The sequence below is a fragment of the Hypomesus transpacificus genome, unplaced genomic scaffold (assembly GCF_021917145.1).
Source record: "Hypomesus transpacificus isolate Combined female unplaced genomic scaffold, fHypTra1 scaffold_116, whole genome shotgun sequence".
Taxonomy (NCBI): domain Eukaryota; kingdom Metazoa; phylum Chordata; class Actinopteri; order Osmeriformes; family Osmeridae; genus Hypomesus; species Hypomesus transpacificus.
The window spans coordinates 504,503-523,992 of NW_025813700.1; the positions used below are offsets into that span (position 1 = coordinate 504,503).

Below are 19,490 nucleotides of genomic sequence, written 5' to 3' on the forward strand. Positions count from 1 at the left end.
TCTCTCTCTCTCTCTCTGCCGCCTATGTTACAGGATGGTGTCCTCGCATGACCCTTGCTTGGGGGGACTGCAGCCCTCCCCTTTTTCAATTTCGGAATCCGCTCTTCAGATTCCTCAAGGTCGGATATCTGATGATGTTGGCAGGAGGGCGGGAGAAATGTGTGTGTGGGGGGGAGGGGGGGTGCTGGGTTGGGAAATCCTTTTGGATTCAAACAGACACGGGTTCCTGCCAGATGTCGACCAGTGGGAAACCAGCAGGGGGCACGTGTCTTGGCGCAGGCCTGTGACCCTTGCCTCAGTCACCCTACGGCAGGGTGTCGTTGCTGGGGCCCAGTGCAAGGTTAGGAGAGGGTCATTTAATGGCATTCTCACCCTCTAAACCACGCTAATGCTTTTTTTATTTTCTTCTTGGGGTGTGTAATTGAGGACAGGGAGTAGTCCCTTAAATCCTAAGACGTGAAAGCAGACAAGAAGGCCAGAGGCCTTATTGCATGTAGAAGATAAGTGAGACTTGGAGGCGAGGCGTTAGTTACAGCGGCGTGTTACTTTGTCCGAGCCGAGCAGGAAATGAGGTATGAAATCCATCTTGTTGCCGTGACTCCCCTGCTGCTGTCATCCCCCCTATTATGAATCTGTCTGAGCTTGCGGGAGCGAAAACGAAGGAGGGAGTTAGCGGGGAAGGAGAGAAGGAATGTGCTCGGTCTTCGTCATGTGACTTTGTTTTGATTCCCTTTTTATAGACTTTCAGAACGATAGCATGTGAACAATCACGGGCTGTTAGTAGATTTTTCCTAACCCTTTTGAACTAGTCATGCCTCTTCTCTTGCCTTTTTTTTCATTCTCCTGGGCCAGCCGCATACTTTCCCTCGACTTTTTTTCCCCCCTTTCTATTCTGGATGAGTCCGGTCCAAATGCATGAAGCATGAGTCAGTGAAGTTGCCGCCTATGTTACAGGCAAAGCGGGAGGAGTGGGGACTAATGGACAAGAAGAAATGTTTACTTGACCTGTCAGCGGACACTCGCGAGGGATAAACTTAAGCAGCAGCGCTTGAGCCCGTGGCGCGTTCTCTTTCCTCCTGAGGGAAAGACGACCAAAGCTGGGGAGAGGAAGCCGGAGGAGAGCATGTGTGCGCGCACCACTGAAGGACAGAGCATGTGAACGGGGGGGTTACCTGGAGAGAAAGACGAGAGACAAAAGGAGAGTTTAGCCTGACGAGCTAGCCTAACTGTTGCCCTGAAGGTGTCCCGAATGAATGTGGGTGAGTAGAGGAGTAGCGGCTGGAGGTAGGACGTCCATCCTTTTCGCGGCAGACGAGAAGGAGAAGGAGGAGGAAGGAGGAGGAGGAAGTCATCCTGCAGGAGTGCCGAGCTAGGACAGAGGATGAGGATGAGATACAGAGGCAGGGTAAGAACCTACTCGGCCGACCCCGCTCACGTCCCCTTACAGACGGCCTGCGCTTCCCATTGACGTGGGACGGCATCGCGAATCAGTTCATTCTGTTGTGTTTGTGTACGTGCATGTCTAAGAGGTAGTATGCCGGTTTGGAATGGAAATTAGGGGAAAATTGGTGAACACTGAGGGGCAGATAAGACCCATGTCCGTTGGAATTCTATAAATATCATGGAGAAATCCTGGGAAACACCGGCTCGCCTGTGGTTATAGTGAGTCACTGGCATGGCAGGGGTCTGTCAGTGGTTCACGTTGTCTCTCCAGAGTGAGGACTGCTGGTACTTTTCCACACTGTTCCCCAGTTAGCACATCCATGGTGGAGAGCCAGCGGTGGGGCTGCTGCTGTGTGTGTCTGCCCACCCAAAGTAGGCTTTGACTGGGGACGGAGGAGAAGGGCCAGGCCTTATAAGGAAGTGACTCTGGTGCGTGTAGTCAGCCCAGCAGAATGCTCTCTCAAGAGGGGGACCCGAGCCAAGAACCCACTGTAGCCTTGCAGCAGACTCGCACAACTGCAACACCCACGACCCCTCGCCACTCCAAATGACTACAACACCCACGACCCCTCGCCACTACTCATGACTACAACACCCACGACCCCTCGCCACTCCTCATGACTACAACACCCACGACCCCTCGCCACTCCTCATGACTACAACACCCACGACCCCTCGCCACTCCTCATGACTACAACACCCACGACCCCTCGCCACTCCTCATGACTACAACACCCACGACCACTCGCCACTCCTCATGACTACAACACCCAAGACCCCTCGCCACTCCTCATGACTACAACACCCACGACCCCTCGCCACTCCTCATGACTACAACACCCACAATCCTCTTTGCCCTCTCGCAGCCACGACACCCCCACAGCCCTTGCAGGTCTTACACAGTAACGACCACACCCACGATCCTTGGGGTAGGAAAAGGAGCTGAGGGGGTTATTCTGGAGAAGCGCTTTAGTCAGAGAGCCTTTTTGCCTTTTTGGAGGCACATGAATAGTAGGGTTTTGTAAAATCCTCACGCTACAAGCATGCAGGGTGCAGTCAACATATTTCAGAGCTGTATAATCTCTGACATCTACTGAGAATTCCATTTTCTTTCTTCTTTTTCCGATTTTGCTCAGTTATTACATTTAGAGAAATATAGACTACTCCTTCATGTAAGAGAGGCTGATGGCAGCTGTCATGTGCAGAGTATAGAAACTGGAATGTATTTCGTTAAAGCTTCCAAGTGCAGTGACGAAGGGCTGAAAAGGGCTCTGGGTGGGAAGCCAAGAACAGAAAAATGAATTTGGAGAAGAAGAACTTAAAACCCCAACAAAAGACACATTCACTGTAGTCCCAATGAAGACCAGCCAAAGGCATGGCCCAAAATACTTAAATTCCCTACTTCACTCTTTGGAAAGTATGACTGCATGTGTGTGTGTGTGTGTGTTTGCGAACGCAGAGAGATGCGTGTGTGTGTGTTTTACGGCAGGAAGGCCACCTGTGGAAGTGGGTCCGAGAACAATGCTCCGAGGTGGGGGGGGTCGAGGGGGGGGGGGGCGGTAGAAGGGGGGGATGCTTCCACCGTCGCCCTGGCTTCCCTCTGCTTCCCAGGTCTTGGCTCCGCTCCACTGTTGTGGTCTTGTTGTTCCAGAGGTTTTCCCTCTCGCCGCGCTCACAGATGACGACCCCTGAATGACACCCTAACGAGCCCCCCGAGAGAGCGCCGTGTTCCCGATCGGACGGCGCTCTGCAATCTCTGACCCTATTGTTGTGTGTGTGTGTGCCATGCATGCCTGTGTGTGTGTGGGCTTGTGTGTGTGTGTGTTAGGGGCTTGGCTTCATCTTTTCCATTGATGGCACGTGATGCAAAGTGATCAAACACACCAGAGTCAGGCTACTTGAACTAGGACAGAGTTGAGAAGGTTTCACTGAAACATCGGCCGTCGGTAGCCCTCGGAACAAAGCAGCCCGGACCATACGCACACGCCGATTCACAGTAGGTGTTTCTGTTTTTCGAGCGCGTGTGTGTGTTGGCGTGTGTTTCTATAACGACTCTGTTTCTGCGCGTTCGACCCACAGATCAGTGTCTCTGTGACTTCTGTTTGTGTCCGCTCGGTGCCGGGATGTTTGCCGTCGCGACGACGTTGACATGTACACACACTCTTCCCGGCAGCGTGTGAACTCTGTATACACCCAACCTTCTAATCTCTCTCTGTGTTTACCCTTGGCATTCGCTCAGTATCTTCGCTGTTTGATTCCGTTCGCCTTGCGCTGGCTTGCGGTTCTTCTCCTAGACTAGGGAAAAAGCATTGTGGGTGGTTTGTTTGGAATGTTGTGTTGTTCTATTGACTCCGGCGTATTGTATTGACTCACTTATACCGACTCACCACTCTCCCTGATCCAGCTGTAATGAAGTTCCCTGCCCGCCCCCCCCTCTCCTCTGTGTGTCTGTGTAGGAGGTGGGGGGCGAGGGAGGGGCGCGGCTGGCCATGGAGAGCGCCCTGAGCGCCCGCGACCGTGTGGGGGTGCAGGACTTTGTGCTGCTGGAGAACTACAACAGCGAGGCGGCCTTCATCGAGAACCTGCGGCGGCGCTTCAAGGAGAACCTCATCTATGTAACGCCACCCCCCCCCCCCCCAACACACACACACACCCCGTTTCCCTTTAGCCATCTCGTTCACGACGATGCCATCGGACAATCTTGATGATGTCGTCCCGTGTGTCTCTGCCAGACTTATATCGGGGCGGTGCTGGTGTCGGTGAACCCCTACAAGGAGCTGGAGATCTACTCCAAGCAGCACATGGAGCGCTACAGGGGGGTCAGCTTCTACGAGATCTCCCCCCACATGTGAGTCCCTGCCTCCCCCACCTCACGAACCCGCAACCTCCCCCCCCGCCCCGAATTCCCCCGAAGAAGGCGAGGATTCAGTATCTTTTAGAATGTGTTTTAGTCAGGGGAAGTCAGGTGGCTGAGCGGTTAGGGAATTGGGCTAGTAATCAGAAGGTTGCCGGATCGATTCCCGGCCGTGCCATATGAAATATTGTCCTGGGGCAAGGCCCTTCACCCTACTTGCCTCTGGGGGAACGTCCCTGTATTTACTGTAACTCGCTCTGGATAAGACCGCTAAATGACCACATGTAAATGTAAAATGTAAATGTTTAGCCGCGAATGTCTGCTCCTGACGCGGTCGCCACGGTTCCCAGCTACGCGGTGTCAGACAACACGTACCGGGCCATGAGGACGGCGAGGAGAGACCAGTGCATCCTGATCTCCGGGGAGAGCGGCGCCGGGAAGACCGAGGCGTCCAAGAAGATCCTGCAGTACTACGCCACCACCTGCCCCGTCAGCGAGCACATGACCGCCCTCAGGGACCGCCTGCTGCAGTCCAACCCGGTGCTAGAGGTGCCACACTACCCTCCCTCCTCCCTCCCTCTCTCTCTCGACCCCTCCCTCCCTCTTCTACTCCTCCCCCTCGTGTATTTGAGGTTTGGAACGTGGATTTCCGATCGATCCACGACTGCCCATCGGCACAGCTGTGAACTTTGTCACCGTGCCGTGAATGTTTCCGTACTCGGCCGATGTTTTTGATTTTGATCTGCCTATTGTTTGAGGTTCCTCCCTCTCGTTTCCTCCCTCTGTCCACAGGCTTTTGGTAACGCGAAAACGCACCGGAACGACAATTCAAGCCGGTTTGGCAAGTACATGGACATCCAGTTTGATTTCAGGGTAAAAACAATCTGACCTTTGACCTCACGGTTGATGCATTTTCTCATGTCTGACAACAAAGTTACAATGTCACTTCACTGACTGAACTCAAATGGAGAACCATGAACCTCCCGCTATTGTCCACCAGGGGGCGCCATTAGGCGGGCACATCCTCAACTACCTGCTGGAGAAGTCCCGTGTGGTGCACCAGAACCATGGCGAGAGGAACTTCCACATCTTCTACCAGCTGCTGGAAGGAGGTGAAGAAGACCTGCTCAAAAGACTAGGCCTGGAGAGAAGCCCTCAGAACTACCACTACCTGGTTAAGGTGAGTGTGTGTGTGTGTGGGGGGGGGGGGGGGGTGTGGGGGGGTGTAAGTTGAGTTAAGATGTTGCCGTCCCCAGGGTAACTGCCCCAGGGTGAGCTCCATCAACGACAAGAGTGACTGGAAAGCTGTGCGGAAGGCCATGCAGATCATCGACTTCACCGACGGGGAGGTGGAGGTCAGTCATGCCAAGTCCAATTCGATTGGCCGAGCCCTTTTTACATCACCGCCTCTAGAACTGCACCTAAACCAATCAGAAACCCCTCCAGGATTCCCCTGACATCTGTGATAAACGCAGCCACAGGCGTTTACAATTGTTTAGCGAGCCGGAGCTTGAACTCTGACAGGAGCAGTGAGGTGACGTAGCCCCCCTACCCCCCCCCCCCCCCCCCCCCCCCCCCTCGTGTCCTCAGGAGTTGCTGAACGTCATGGCCAGTGTCCTCCACCTCGGCAACACCCAGTTCGGGGAGGGCGACGACGGGGAGACTCGCGTCACCACAGAGACGCAGGTCCGAAACCTGTCCAAGGTACGGAGACGTCCCCTCGCGCGCCCACACAACTCCCATGCATCCATAGACACACACTGTACATAGACTCACACGCGCGCACACACACATGCATATTGACAGTACATACATGCTTATAGAAATGCATACGCATACTCGTGTATACATTCACACACATATACATGCATATACAAACGCGCACATACACACACGCACACACTCACACATAGAAATACATACATTTACAAACACACGCACATCAACACATGCACAGTTACACACACCAACACAATCTAACTAGGGAGTCAGGTGGCTGCGCGGTTAGGGAATCAGGCTTGTAATCTGAAGGTTGCCGGTTTGATTCCCAGCCGTGCCAAATGACATTGTGTCCTTGGGCAAGGCACTTCACCCTACTTGCCTCGGGGGAATGTCCCTGTACTTACTGTAAGGAGTAGGAGCGTCTGATAAATGTAAACACGCTCCCCGGTGCTGAAGGCAGATGTTGGCTTGTTTTGCAGCTGCTGGGCGTGGACGGCTCGGCCCTCAGTAAAGCTCTCACTCACAAGACGCTCTTGGCCAAAGGAGAGGAGGTAAGTTGGCTCTCTGCTCGGCCAGCTATTCACATGAACTCACTGACGTTCCCCTGCTTTCCGCCGTGAAACAAAGTCCTCTCCTTTCTCGACTCGAACGCACAGCCAAACACACGTTTGCCGTTGTAGGCGGGCGCCCAACCCGTCGATTGATGTGAAACCGGTGCGTGTGTGTATTGACACGCGTTCATGTGTTTCTGTGTGCATGTATGTGTGTGCGTGCGTGCGTGTGTGTCCAGATGATCAGCCCGTTGAATTTCGAGCAGGCCGCCTCGGCCCGCGACGCCCTGGCCAAGGCCATCTACGGCCGCACGTTCACCTGGCTGGTGGAGAAGATCAACCAATCCCTGGCTCTCAAGGTAGTGTCCCCCCCCCCCCCCCCATCGGCGCACGTTCTTTGGAAGCCGTGCTTTTGGAGGGCGAGTTCAAAGATCTCTGGTCCCACAGGATGAGGACTTCCCCGGCAGCAAAGGCTCGTCCGTCATTGGCCTGTTGGACATCTATGGCTTCGAGGTCTTCCAACACAACAGGTGGGACACCGGCTCGTCCTTCAGTCTGTCTCCGTTTCCCTCCTTCTCTCTCGAAGGGATTCAATCACTCCGTTTGTGTGTGTGTGTGGTAGGTGAACTAGAAATGGGGGTGGGGCAGAGGGCTAGGACTGTTCTTTGTACTGCTGAATACATGCTTTCAACAGTAAACGGTGGCATTATTGCTAATTATGTCCAAAGGTTAAATGGTTATGCGAAGACCAATCTGCTTTCGAACAAAACAGCAGATAAGGGAAGACAGATGTTCTTATTGCGTGTGATGCTGTCGACGCACACACACACACACACATTCCTGGAAACTAAAGATAAGGCAGAGTGCCGTAAGCAGTTATGAGTAAGGTTGTCGGTGACACACACAGATTTCTGGAATGTGAGTTAGCCAGCGCAGAGCCCGTGATGCAGCTGGTGATGACAGTTTCTCTCAGTGGCTTTGGTACCTACATTTCTCAGATCCCTATTGACATTCTCAAAAGTGCTTGTTCAAAACCATATCTTAAAAGCAATTTCTTATTCTTTTCAATACGTTGCCAACGCTGTGGTACATTCATGCCTGTCTCTTTCTCTCTCTCTGTCTCTCTATGTCTCTCTCTCTGTCTCTGTCTTTCTCTGTTTCTATGTGTCTCTGTCTCTCTCTGTTTCTCTGTGTCTCTCTCTCTCACTCGTTGCAGCTTTGAGCAGTTCTGCATCAACTACTGCAATGAGAAGCTGCAGCAGCTGTTCATCGAGCTGACCCTCAAGTCTGAGCAGGAGGAGTACGAGGCCGAGGGCATCGCGGTGAGCGAGGGGTGGAGTGGAGGGAGGGGTGAAGGGGGGGGGGGGGTGTAGGGGGGTGGAGGGAGTGGTGGGTGGGTAGGGATTGGGGTGTTAGGCGGGAGAGGGGTCGCCCCTGTTTCAGAATGCTAAGACATCCGCTCCCTTCCAGTGGGAGCCGGTGCAGTACTTTGACAACAAGATCATCTGTGACCTGGTGGAGGAGAGACACAAAGGCATCATCTCCATCCTGGTGAGAAGGTCCCACCGGGCCCCTGCTCGATCTGGGGGCCCGCCTCTTTTAGCCCCTCCTCCTCCTCTCCCCTCTCCCTGAGTCTGAGGGTGAAGGCATGTGTCTTCCCCCCCCTCCCCCCCCCCCCCCCCCCCCCCCCCCCCCCCCCGCAGGACGAGGAGTGTCTGCGACCAGGCGAGCCCTGCGACTGCTCCTTCCTGGAGAAGCTGAAGGACACGCTGGGAGGCCACGGCCACTTTGTCACGTGAGCTCACCCCCAGTGCTTCACTCGTAACCCGCACATGGGCGGGGCCTGTATGTTTTCCAATATGCTATGGTCGTTAAGCGGTTGTGTTTGATTGGTTGGGGGGGGGTTTTGGGGGGTGGGTGGGAGGGGGGGGAACCTTTTTGTCTAACCGAGTGGGTCAGTTGAGTGCCGGTTCTCATTCACAATGGCTCGTGTGTTTGTCAGTCACAAGTTGGGGAGCGGGAAGACCCGTAAGGCGATGGCCAGGGACGAGTTCCGTCTGCTGCACTACGCAGGAGACGTCAACTACAGCGTCCACGGTGAGCACCGTCCCACGGGGTCAACACCCAGGGGTCAGGGGTCAACACGGGGTCAGGGGTCAACACCCCGGGGTCAACAGGCCCGATGAAGCGGCAGAAAGATGAGGGGTCACAGCACTTTCGAGATGTACACTGTTCTCTGTGATGCATCTGTTCTTCGTGCTCCCCAGGGTTTCTAGACAAGAACAACGACCTGCTGTACAGGAACCTGAAAGAGGTCAGTGTTGCACGGTAAACACTACACATCTGAGTGGGATCTTCTTTGATTTTCATTGGAAATCTAGTTGGACTTCTTTCTAGTGTAAGTGACTTCCTTTAAGTCAACAACAAAACATTTTTTGACATTGTATAAAGTTACATTTTCTTTACTGCACTGGCAGCCAAATGTACTTTGCTTTACGCATAAGCAAGCTCGTAGCCAATATTTTTGCACATTTATTTCCATTCATTCATTTCGCTTTTATCCAAAGCGACTTCCAAGAGAGAGCTTTACAAAAGTGCACAGGTCACTGATCATCACAACGAGGTGGCCCCAAAACAATGCGGGTAGCTAAAACATATTTAACAGGGGATTTTCGCCGTGTGGATAAGAGTGAAACCACAAACTTTCATTCAGAAAGTAGATATTCCTGAAGTAATGTCACACGGAAGGTTCCCCGGTTCAGTGCATAAGTGGAACAAACATTGGGCAGTCCTTCTGCTTTCTGAACCAGAGTTTGTACTCTGCACAGACCGCAGGTTTCTTTTTTAATTTTTCTCTCTTGCCACACTTTTGTTTCCTCTCTCACTTGTGTGTGTGAGTCAGACAGGGAGATATTTTGAAGGGGACAGGGGCGGAAAGGGGAGGAGTGCTTGTAGGATGCTTGTATTGTGGTTTTGTGGATTGGTCTCTGTCCAGGTCATGTGCCAGTCAGATAACCAGATCGTGACTCAGTGCTTTCACAGAGAGGAAGTGACGGACCAGAAGCGTCCGGAAACGGTATGACACGCCACGCGTACACGCGCACACACTCATGTACACACATACGCACACACACTTTCACACATACGCAAACACACTTAAGACACACAAACACACACGCAACCGTAACAATGAACCAATCGTATTCCCAAACAGGCTGCCACTCAGTTTAAAAACAGCCTGGCCAAACTGATGGAGATCCTGATGTCTAAGGAGCCATCCTATGTGCGCTGTATCAAACCTAACGATGCCAAGCAGTCAGGTAAAACAATCACCCCCCCACCCCCCAACAGGAAACCTTGCTGTGTGTGTGTGTGTGTGTGTGTGTGTGTGGGGGGGTGCTTTCATTGGGTATTGTTTGTGTCCAGGGCGGTTTGACGAGGCCCTGGTCAGACACCAGGTGAAGTACCTGGGCCTGATGGAGAACCTAAGGGTCAGGAGAGCTGGCTTTGCCTACCGCCGCCGCTACGAAGCCTTCCTACAGAGGTCCGTCTGTCTGTCTACCTTCCTGTCTACCTTCCTCACTGTCTGTCAGTCTGTCTATCTACCTTCCTGTCTGTCTATCTGTCTGTCTACCTTCCTGTCTGTCTGTCTACCTTCCTGTCTGTCTGTCTACCTTCCTGTCTGTCTGTCTGTCTACCTTCCTGTCTGTCTGTCTGTCTGTATGTATGTCTACCTTCCTGTCTGTCAGTCTGTCTATCTACCTCCTGTCTGTCTATCTGTCTGTCTACCTTCCTGTCTGTCTGTCTACCTTCCTGTCGGTCTGTCTGTTGGGCTGGCTGTCTGTCTGCCTGTATGTCTGTCTACCTTCCTCACTGTCTGTCTGTCTGCCTGTTGGCCTGTCTACCCACTGTATGTCTGTCTGTCTGTCTGTCTGCCTGTTGGCCTGTCTACCTCACTGTCTGTCTGTCTGTCTGTCTGTCTGCCTGTTGGCTTGTCTACCTCACTGTCTGTCTGTCTGTCTGTCTGTCTGTCTGCCTGTTGGCCTGTCTACCTCACTGTCTGTCTGTCTGTCTGTCTGCCTGTTGGCCTGTCTACCTCACTGTCTGTCTGTCTGTCTGTCTGCCTGTTGGCTTGTCTACCTCACTGTCTGTCTGTCTGTCTGTCTGTCTGTCTGTCTGTCTGTCTGTCTGCCTGTTGGCCTGTCTACCTCACTGTCTGTCTGCCTGTCTGCCTGTTGGCCTGTCTACCTCACTGTCTGTCTGTCTGCCTGTTGGCCTGTCTACCTCACTGTCTGTCTGTCTGCCTGTTGGCCTGTCTACCTCACTGTCTGTCTGTCTGCCTGTTGGCCTGTCTACCTCACTGTCTGTCTGTCTGTCTGCCTGTTGGCCTGTCTACCTCACTGTCTGTCTGTCTGCCTGTTGGCCTGTCTACCTCACTGTCTGTCTGTCTGCCTGTTGGCCTGTCTACCTCACTGTTGGTCTGTCTGTTTGGGGCCCATCCATCTCTTCTATCCACTTGACTGCCCCCTTGTGATCTGTCATTGCAGATACAAGTCCCTGTGTCCCGAGACGTGGCCTAACTGGCACGGCAGACTGGCCGACGGTGTGGCCGTCCTGGTCAAACACCTGGGCTACAAACCAGAGGAGTTCCAACTGGGAAGGTACCAAGTTGACATGGGGGGGGGGGGAGTGGGGCCAATGGGGATTGAAGTAGGAGGGGTTAAGAAGGAGGGGCCTAGGTTCTAGAGGGAAGTTAGGGGAGTTCCATGCGCTGACGCGAAATGCGAGAGAGCACATTTGCCGGCTAGTGACAGCTTTTCCTTTCACAGGTCCAAAATCTTCATCCGTTTCCCCAAAACCCTGTTCACGACTGAAGATTCCCTTGAAGCCAGGAAGCCAGCCGTGGGTGAGACGACAGTAGTTGAGAGGCAGCAGTGGAAATGACATCTCCAAACCAATTGTTCTCATGTCAGATTTTGCTGCGCAACGCACAAAGCGAAAGATATTCTGTCAGCTGAAACAGCAGTTTCAGAATGATACTGTCATCAAAGCCCTCTCGTAGACACTATGAAATGAATTAGATTCTACAACTGTATTTCAAAGCACACAGCCAACATAAATCTCATAATCTATTAGACTCGTTTTGGTTGTTGACTAGAATGCTGTCTGCAATCTGTTCAATTCGGTGTTGCAGCTCTGACTTTACAAACGTCTTGGAGGGGATACAGAGAAAAGGCCAAATACCACCGAATCAGACACTCGGGTAAGCACTAGTATCATAGCCCTGCAGGAGGTGTATGCGGTCTGTATATTAAATATGTTAGGTCTAATATGTTGGATGCATGTGATCTGTGTGCAGTGATAGTGATCCAGTCCGGGTGGCGAGGAATGAAAGCACGGAGGAGAGCCAAGCGACGGCGCCAGGCTGCCGACACGATCCGCAGGTGCTGCCAAAAAACACGCACCCGCCGCCTAACTTTCACTTCCTCTCTCTCGTTTGTTCCGCGTTTCCCCGGATCCCTTTCCCTTTTCGAACCGCCCTCCTTTTCTCCCCCTCCAGGTTCATCGAAGGCTTCATCCACCGCCACGAGGGCCGCTGCCCGGAGAACGAGTTCTTCCTGGACCACCGGCGGTTCTCCTTCCTCATGACCGTGCGCCGGAGCCTGCCCCGGACCGTGCTGGACAAGAGGTGGCCCCCCCCCCCCGCCGGCCCTCTCCGAGGTTAGCCCCCCCCCCCCGCCGGCCCTCTCCGAGGTTAGCGGCCAACCACTGAAACTGGTGACGCTGAAACTCGGGCGTTAAGCCCACGGCGTGTGCCACATCCTCGTGGGGATCCCAGCGAAACGGACCCAGTTTCAGGCTGAGCTGTGCCTCTCGAACACATTCACGAGACTCGCGTCCGGTCGAGTTCGATTTGTGGTTTTGTGACGGTCTCAGTTGTGGGGCGAAGCGGGTCACACCCAATACATTCAGAATACTCTTAGTTTGTGGAAACCGATTACATTCAAACCCTTTAAGTAATCTGAGCAATTTTTATTAATATTTTTTTTGTGGGGGGGGGGGGGGGGGGGGGGGGGGGGGGGGGGGGGGGGGGGGGAATAACAATTGAATCGTTGTATAAATTGATTACATGAATATTTCTTTTACTGAAATAGTTTGATGTCATCAGTTTCGACAAACGTTTTGTGCAAACCCCCCTTCTCAGGGTTCCCAGTGCACAGTCTGATCCCAGCAGGGTTCCCAGTGCACAGTCTGATCCCAGCAGGGTTCCCAGTGCACAGTCTGATCCAGCAGGGTTCCCAGTGCACAGTCTGATCCAGCAGGGTTCCCAGTGCACAGTCTGATCCAGCAGGGTTCCCAGTGCACAGTCTGATCCCAGCAGGGTTCCCAGTGCACAGTCTGATCCAGTTCCCTGTGCTGACTCTGCTCTGGGTTAGGTGTCGGAGTGCCTACGCAGACTGTGCATGCAGAACATGGTGCGTGCATACTGCCGGAGGATACAACCTGAATGGAAGAAGCAGGTAGGCGGTCGTCGTGTCTCACCAACACTGACATGTACGTGACAGAACACTTTACACCAATCCAGCCCTTCACAGGTTAGATCATTATATGACTTGAGGGTGGTACGGTATTTGGCCTCTGACGAAGGGAGAAACGCGTGGAAATTGGAGTGCTTGTCCGGATGCGCACGCGCCTCGCTTGCTTTAACAGCTTTCTCCCCCACCCCCATTTCTCCTTTTCTCCCCGACCTCCAGATGGAACAGAAGATGGTGGCCAGCGAGATCTTCAAGGACCAGAAAGATTGCTACCCACAGAGTGTCTCCAAACTGTTTGTGGCATCCAGGCTAGGTGAGGGGCTGCTGTTTGTAGCATCCAGGCTAGGTGAGGGGCTGCTGTTTGTAGCATCCAGGCTAGGTGAGGGGCTTCTGCTTGTAGCATCCAGGCTAGGTGAGGGCCTTCTGTTTCGTACAGCTGCTTGGCGCAAGCCACCGCGAACACATGCACTCACGAACATGCTATCCCCTCTGTGCAGACAACGAGCAGATCAACCTCAAAGTAGTTCAGACTCTGGGCAACGACAAAGTGAAGGTGAGTCCCTCCCGTTTTCCTGACCGTCAACAGCCCCCCCCCCCCCCCCCCCCCCCCCCCCGCAGCCCCCATCGCGGACCTTTTTCCTCCTCCGTCTTCTTCTCTCTCATCCTCCCCCCCCTGCCTCCCCCCCATTCTGCCTCCATCTTTCCCTCGGCAGTACGGCATCGCGGTCACCAAGTACGACCGGCGGGGCTACAAGGCGCGGCCCCGCCAGCTCCTCCTCACCGCGTCCTTCGCCGTGCTGGTGGCCGAGGCCAAGCTGAAGCAGCGGGTCGACTATGCTGCCCTGAGGAGTGAGTCTGGGTCGAGGGGCCTGCTGGGGGGTTTTGGTGGGAGGGGGGGGGGTTTATCTGGGCAGCAGCAGTGAGGGGGGGGGGGGGGACAATGTTTGTCGGAGGAGAGACGCGTGCTGAGCAAGTCGGCCTTTCCTCCTCGCAGGCATCTCCGTGAGCTCCCTCAGTGACGGTGTTTTTGTTCTGCACGTGTCCAACGACGACAACAGGCAGAAGGTGAGTCGCTTGGGTCCACCAGGCAGTGGCCATGGTGACAGCGGCGACAGCCATGCAGTCCTCTGACCCCGCCCCCTCTTCCGTGTCTTTCCTCAGGGCGACGTGGTGCTCCAGTGTGACCACGTCATCGAGGCGGTCACCAAGCTAGCCATGATGGCCGACAACATCAACAGTGTCAACGTCAGCCAGGACAGGTTGGTGGAGTTTTATTTCGGACATTCTGGAAACTACCCCCCCCCCCCCTTTCCCTGTGCCCGACTCCTTACCCTTCGACCTCTCTTCCTGTCTGCAGCATCAGGTTTGCCGTGGCGCGGGGGAGGGAGGGCGTGGTGGACTTCACCAGTGGCTCTGAACTGAGGGTGGCCAAAGGCAAGAAGGGACACCTGGTGGTGGTAAGTCACGAGTCACGAGGCGTCTTGCAGGACTCTGTCGGTTTCCCAGAAGCGCCAGCTCAATCCAGCTCCTTCTCTCAACCCAAGTGATGGTGCATAGCCCCAATTCCTTTCCATCTCTTCGCAGACGGCCCCTCAAATCAACACCAGATGACCTTGAGGACTTCAAGTTCGTCGTCGACAGCATTGTTTCTTGCTGTAGCCAATTTATTCGCCACTCACAAGTTGTTTTTGCTTTAGGTATAGATATAGATATATCTGTATATATGTGTATATATATATACACACACATACAGATTTCCCAGCCATACAATGCTGGACACAGATTTAACCACTACACCTGACCAGTCAACAGTTATTGACTAAACAGCAAATGATCATTTATAAATATTCCAAGGCTTTCTTTGCACTCAATTAATATGCTCGGCATAAACATTATTAAACTAAATCACACACACCAAATAGTTTGCTTCTTCTTTATTCTGCAGTACAATGTAAACAGTATAAAACAAAGACATTATAAAAAAAAATACAAAAACATTCCTAGTTGGCTTCTCTATTTCTCATGATATAAAAAATAAACAGCACTTTAGTAGAATAAATAACAATAAATAATTTCAATAAATATGCATCTGTGGAAAGTCTAGTGCAAGGTTGACTGAGGTGAAAGGGGATGTTCATGGTGTTTCTCCTCCCTCCTTTAACATCGGAGGATAGGAGGAAGATAAGGGACAGAAACTCTGGGGAATACCAGAGACAATTTGAAGGTTTAGTTCCAGTAACACGGACAAACACTTGGACGGAACCTTAACTAGCTCCTGTAAGTCATATGTGAACATAAGTAATACTGTTGCATGGAATAAGTCCCCTGATAAATACTACCAGAGTAATAAATATAGTTATAGTCATAAATATCGAAATAGTTATAGTCATAAATATCTAAAACTGAATCCAGTGATTGGTAACAATTGCACACGTTTGGGATTGGTCGTAGCTGCCTTAACACGCGCGTGTGTGTGTGTGTGTGTTAGTGCCCTGCAGCCCTGGGGGCTCAGTGCTCAGCCCTCGCTGTGCGAGCCGCCCGTTTGTTTAGACGCCAGCAAGAGGAAGTCTCGGGTCAACTTGACCAGGTAGCGCTCCAGGTCTCTGAGGATGACGTACCCCTCCAGGCGGCTGAGCCACAGGGTCTGCTGGGGGGGGGCGGTGCTGGCGGGCGGGGTCGCTGAGCCGGTCAGTTTCGGGGGTGAGGTGGTGCTCACCGGGGAGACTTTGACAAATCTCAGCTGGGAAACGGCACAGAGAGGTCAGTACGAGGAACTCGTCGACGACGATGACATTCAGTGAGGAAAGGGGAGGTACATCTAGACAAAGTGTATGTGAGGGGGATGGTTGAGCTGGGTTCGAGTTGTGGGGTGTAAATGTTTGGAAGTAGCCTACCTGGAAGTTGACTTGATTGACGAGGTCACTTATTTCCCTCTGAATTCGCGAAAAACTCTGAGGTAAGGTGGGTGGGTTCCTGCTCGCGGCCTTTGATCCGTGGCTCATCATCGTGCGTTCCTTCTCCATCTCCATCTGCTTTCTCTTCCGGTCCAGCTGACTCCAGTAGGTGTTCAGGTCCCGAGAAGCCCCAGTCAGTCGTTCCCAGTCCTGAACACACAAGAACACACACACACAGTTAGATCACTCACCGGAGCTTAAAGGCGAAACAGAAATGTATTCCGACTCCACTGCCTTCACAGCTCGCCGCAACGAGCACGCTCGCACCTTCTGTTGAAGCCAGCCGAGGAAGTTTGTGGATAGGGAGGGCAGGGAGCTCATCTCCAGGTTACGGTCTTCAAAGTGTCGGTCTCCCAGCTGCTGTTCTTTCTGACGGTTCAAAAAAGAGGAAACGCCACAACAAGGTGAAGGATGGAAGAGTTAGCGGTTGGAATATGGCACGAGCCGACGTCAATTCCTGCAAAAGTGTCTGTCTCGTCGTTTTCGCTTACATATCTCCGGAGAAGATGTTGAACGTGGGCGCGGATGCTCCTGGTGAAGGTGAGGAAGTTTCGATAGGGAGACGCACGCTGTTGGCCTGAAGGAGCTGCATAACTTGGGTACGCACAACTCAGAGAGAGAAGAAGAAGAGGGAAAAACAGAGTCCTCCACCACACAGCCATCTGGAAAAAAAATAAGAAGAATGGTAAAAACCTTGATTCGCCGCTAAGGCCCCAGGACCAACCTTATTGAAGACAAAGATAAGATAAAAAGCTATAAAGTTTGAACTTTGCCACATTCATTAAAGAAACTGTTTGACTTGACTGTTAATGAAGCACAGAATTTGTATTTTACTTTCGGGAAAAAATTGCCTTTGGGAAAGGTTTACCTAAATAGAACTTTGATACGTTACATTACTGACATGTTGACCAATTCACAACTTTGCTACACTTGAAAATAGAGAAAGGTTCAATGAACTTTGTTACTTTACAATGAGGAAATCTGTTGAGTAAAACAAATTTGCATTACAGAGAAAGTTTGCTTTTAGGTTAATTACTCTAATGTAACTAATGTTTAAGTATGGACTTTATCATGACTATTGATGAGATTAATGTAAAGCAAGGATTAACAGTTGTGTTAAGTTATGTACGAGATTAACATTTTATAAGTAATGCATTATCACTTCAAACCGGAGCACTGGGTACCACTGAATCACCAAACTATTCTACCTTAACGTTACCATTCTGGCCATTGATATTCTTAAGTGTAATTATAGCCAGGCCTGCTGCATGGTTTGCATTGCTCGGTTTGTAATGTTCAGTTGTTTATTCCTAGGTACATCTCACAGTAGGACTCTTCACCTCTCTATATATTTTTGTACTTATTTATATAAACAAACATTTGTACAGTTCGCTGGTTAATGCTATTCTTTAGCAGTAGGCCTACGTGTGTGACGTCGGGTACATGATATTAGTTACTATATTGTGTATCACCTGGGTTAAATTGTTTTGGGCATCCTCTGTGTATTACCTGTCACGTGTCTCTACGTGCACGCATTAAATTGTTGTGTACATTTTAACCCTGTGTATTAACCCGTGCACAGCCTTTTGCGATATTATTAGTATCATTATTTATCATTATTTATTTTCTAGATTAGTGTAGTTTTTTTATTTGTATTTACTGTTTTATCTTGCCGCATTTTTTTTATAAATAATGCCTACATTGGCTACTTAGAACTTGAGTTGTGGGCAAGTACACGATCAAAAAACTGGATTTTATCCAAGTAATTTGGATTGAGCTAAACATAGTAACCCTGACGTGAACTCCGCTGGTAGTTTCTCTGTGCGACGCTAAACACGCCTCCAGTTCAGTTTATTATTAAGATAAGTATTGAGGAGACTTACCTTGTAGTCTTGAATTTGTTGTCTTGCTAGAATTAAAGTGATAACTTGTGCTGCTTGCTGTACTGTAGGCTACTTAAATGTGTAGGCTACTTATATGTGTAGCCTAGGGGTTCTCGCTTTCATTTTGGACGAGGTCTGGAATTTTATATGTGGTTTCCTCGTCATGTTTTACGCTCCAAACTTTTCAAGGAAAATGTTTATTTTTTACTGTTGCTTTGCTTCTTAGTTTCACGTATAAACTTAAAATAACACAACAAAAATTCGCTTTACGAATGACATGACCACCCAAAATAATGAACAATTGTATTTGAATTCAGAACTAAATTTTGTAGCCTATTGGACATATTGGAGGCTATATGCACCCTCTCTGAGATCGAAGTCCCTGTGGAGTTAAAACCAAGATGCAAAAATAAACTCTAACCACTTTAAACTAGCATATCCATGTTGACTGTAACATGAGAATGCATTGTAGAATATTAAACCGATTCATGCATCTACAACGATAGGACTTGATGTAAAATAAAATACACTATATACTGTAGAGTACACTGTATAATTATATATATATATATATATCTTATATATAATCATGTTTTACAGGATTTTCTGTTAAATATTAACATTTGAAATAATGTAATTGTAAAAATGTATTTTTCAGATGCTTTTATTCAAAGGCTGTACAGGGAGAACTCTTGACTCTTGACTTCTTCCTCTGCAGTCAAATGCTCTAAAACTGAGCGGTATATATCTATCCTCACAGAACATACATCCTATGGACAAACACTATCAGCTTACCTGTAACAATATTAGACACCAGCACGCTTAATGGTCTTATCTACTGAAATAGGCCTGAATGTATCTGAAAATATGTCTATCACAGGTACTCGCATGTATACACACCTGCTGTAGAGAGACTGACATGGGTGAGATAAATAACTGATCTTTGTTCCTCCGCAGGTTCACAGACATGCATTGTTGATTAAACTGTGGTCGTCGTCGTCGTCGTCGTCGTCGTCGTCATCTGCCGCTTGTCCGGGGATCGGGTCGCGGGGGCAGCGACCTAAGCAGGGAGGCCCAGACTTCCCTCCCCCCGGCCACTTCCGCCAGCTCTTCCTGGGGGACCCCAAGGCGTTCCCAGGCCAGCTGAGAGACATAGTCCCTCCAGCGTGTCCTGGGTCTTCCCCGGGGCCTCTTCCCAGTGGGACGTGCCCGGAACACCTCACCAGGGAGGCGTCCAGGAGGCATCCTAATCAGATGCCCGAGCCACCTCAGCTGGCTCCTCTCGACGCGGAGGAGCAGCGGTTCTACTCTGAGCCCCTCCCGGATGACCGAGCTTCTCACCCTATCTCTAAGGGAGAGCCCGGACACCCTACGGAGAAAGCTCATTTCGGCCGCTTGTATTCGCGATCTCGTTCTTTCGGTCACTACCCATAGTTCGTGACCATAGGTGAGGGTAGGAACGTAGATCGACTGGTAAATAGAGAGCTTCGCCTTTCGACTCAGCTCCTTCTTCACCACGACGGACCGATGCAGAGCCCGCATCACTG

At 51.2% G+C, this 19,490-nt stretch overlaps 2 protein-coding genes across 2 annotated transcripts; one reads left to right on the forward strand and one right to left on the reverse strand.

Moving 5' to 3' along the window:
- Positions 1-340: 340 nt before the first annotated feature.
- myo1ca (myosin Ic, paralog a) lies at positions 341-15,020 on the forward strand. Its single transcript, XM_047050494.1, is given in 33 exon segments — positions 341-1,405; positions 3,900-4,058; positions 4,176-4,291; positions 4,648-4,846; positions 5,090-5,170; positions 5,298-5,477; positions 5,554-5,652; positions 5,888-6,001; positions 6,499-6,570; positions 6,810-6,929; positions 7,018-7,100; positions 7,787-7,892; positions 8,041-8,121; positions 8,274-8,365; positions 8,573-8,667; positions 8,838-8,884; positions 9,566-9,646; positions 9,785-9,890; positions 9,997-10,114; positions 11,118-11,231; positions 11,400-11,476; positions 11,765-11,833; positions 11,930-12,014; positions 12,131-12,263; positions 12,265-12,291; positions 13,008-13,091; positions 13,326-13,419; positions 13,604-13,659; positions 13,820-13,955; positions 14,101-14,171; positions 14,268-14,365; positions 14,464-14,563; positions 14,691-15,020. Coding segments are annotated over 33 exon segments (3,144 nt in total). The 5' UTR covers positions 341-1,381; the 3' UTR covers positions 14,718-15,020.
- Positions 15,021-15,621: 601 nt separating this feature from the next.
- LOC124488015 lies at positions 15,622-16,722 on the reverse strand. The gene is made up of 4 exons (XM_047050454.1): positions 16,552-16,722; positions 16,328-16,429; positions 16,001-16,210; positions 15,622-15,846 (listed from the first exon to the last, which is right to left on the reverse strand). Exons 1-4 carry the CDS (start codon positions 16,720-16,722, stop codon positions 15,622-15,624), a joined length of 708 nt encoding a protein of 235 aa, XP_046906410.1.
- Between the last annotated feature and the right edge of the window lie 2,768 nt (positions 16,723-19,490).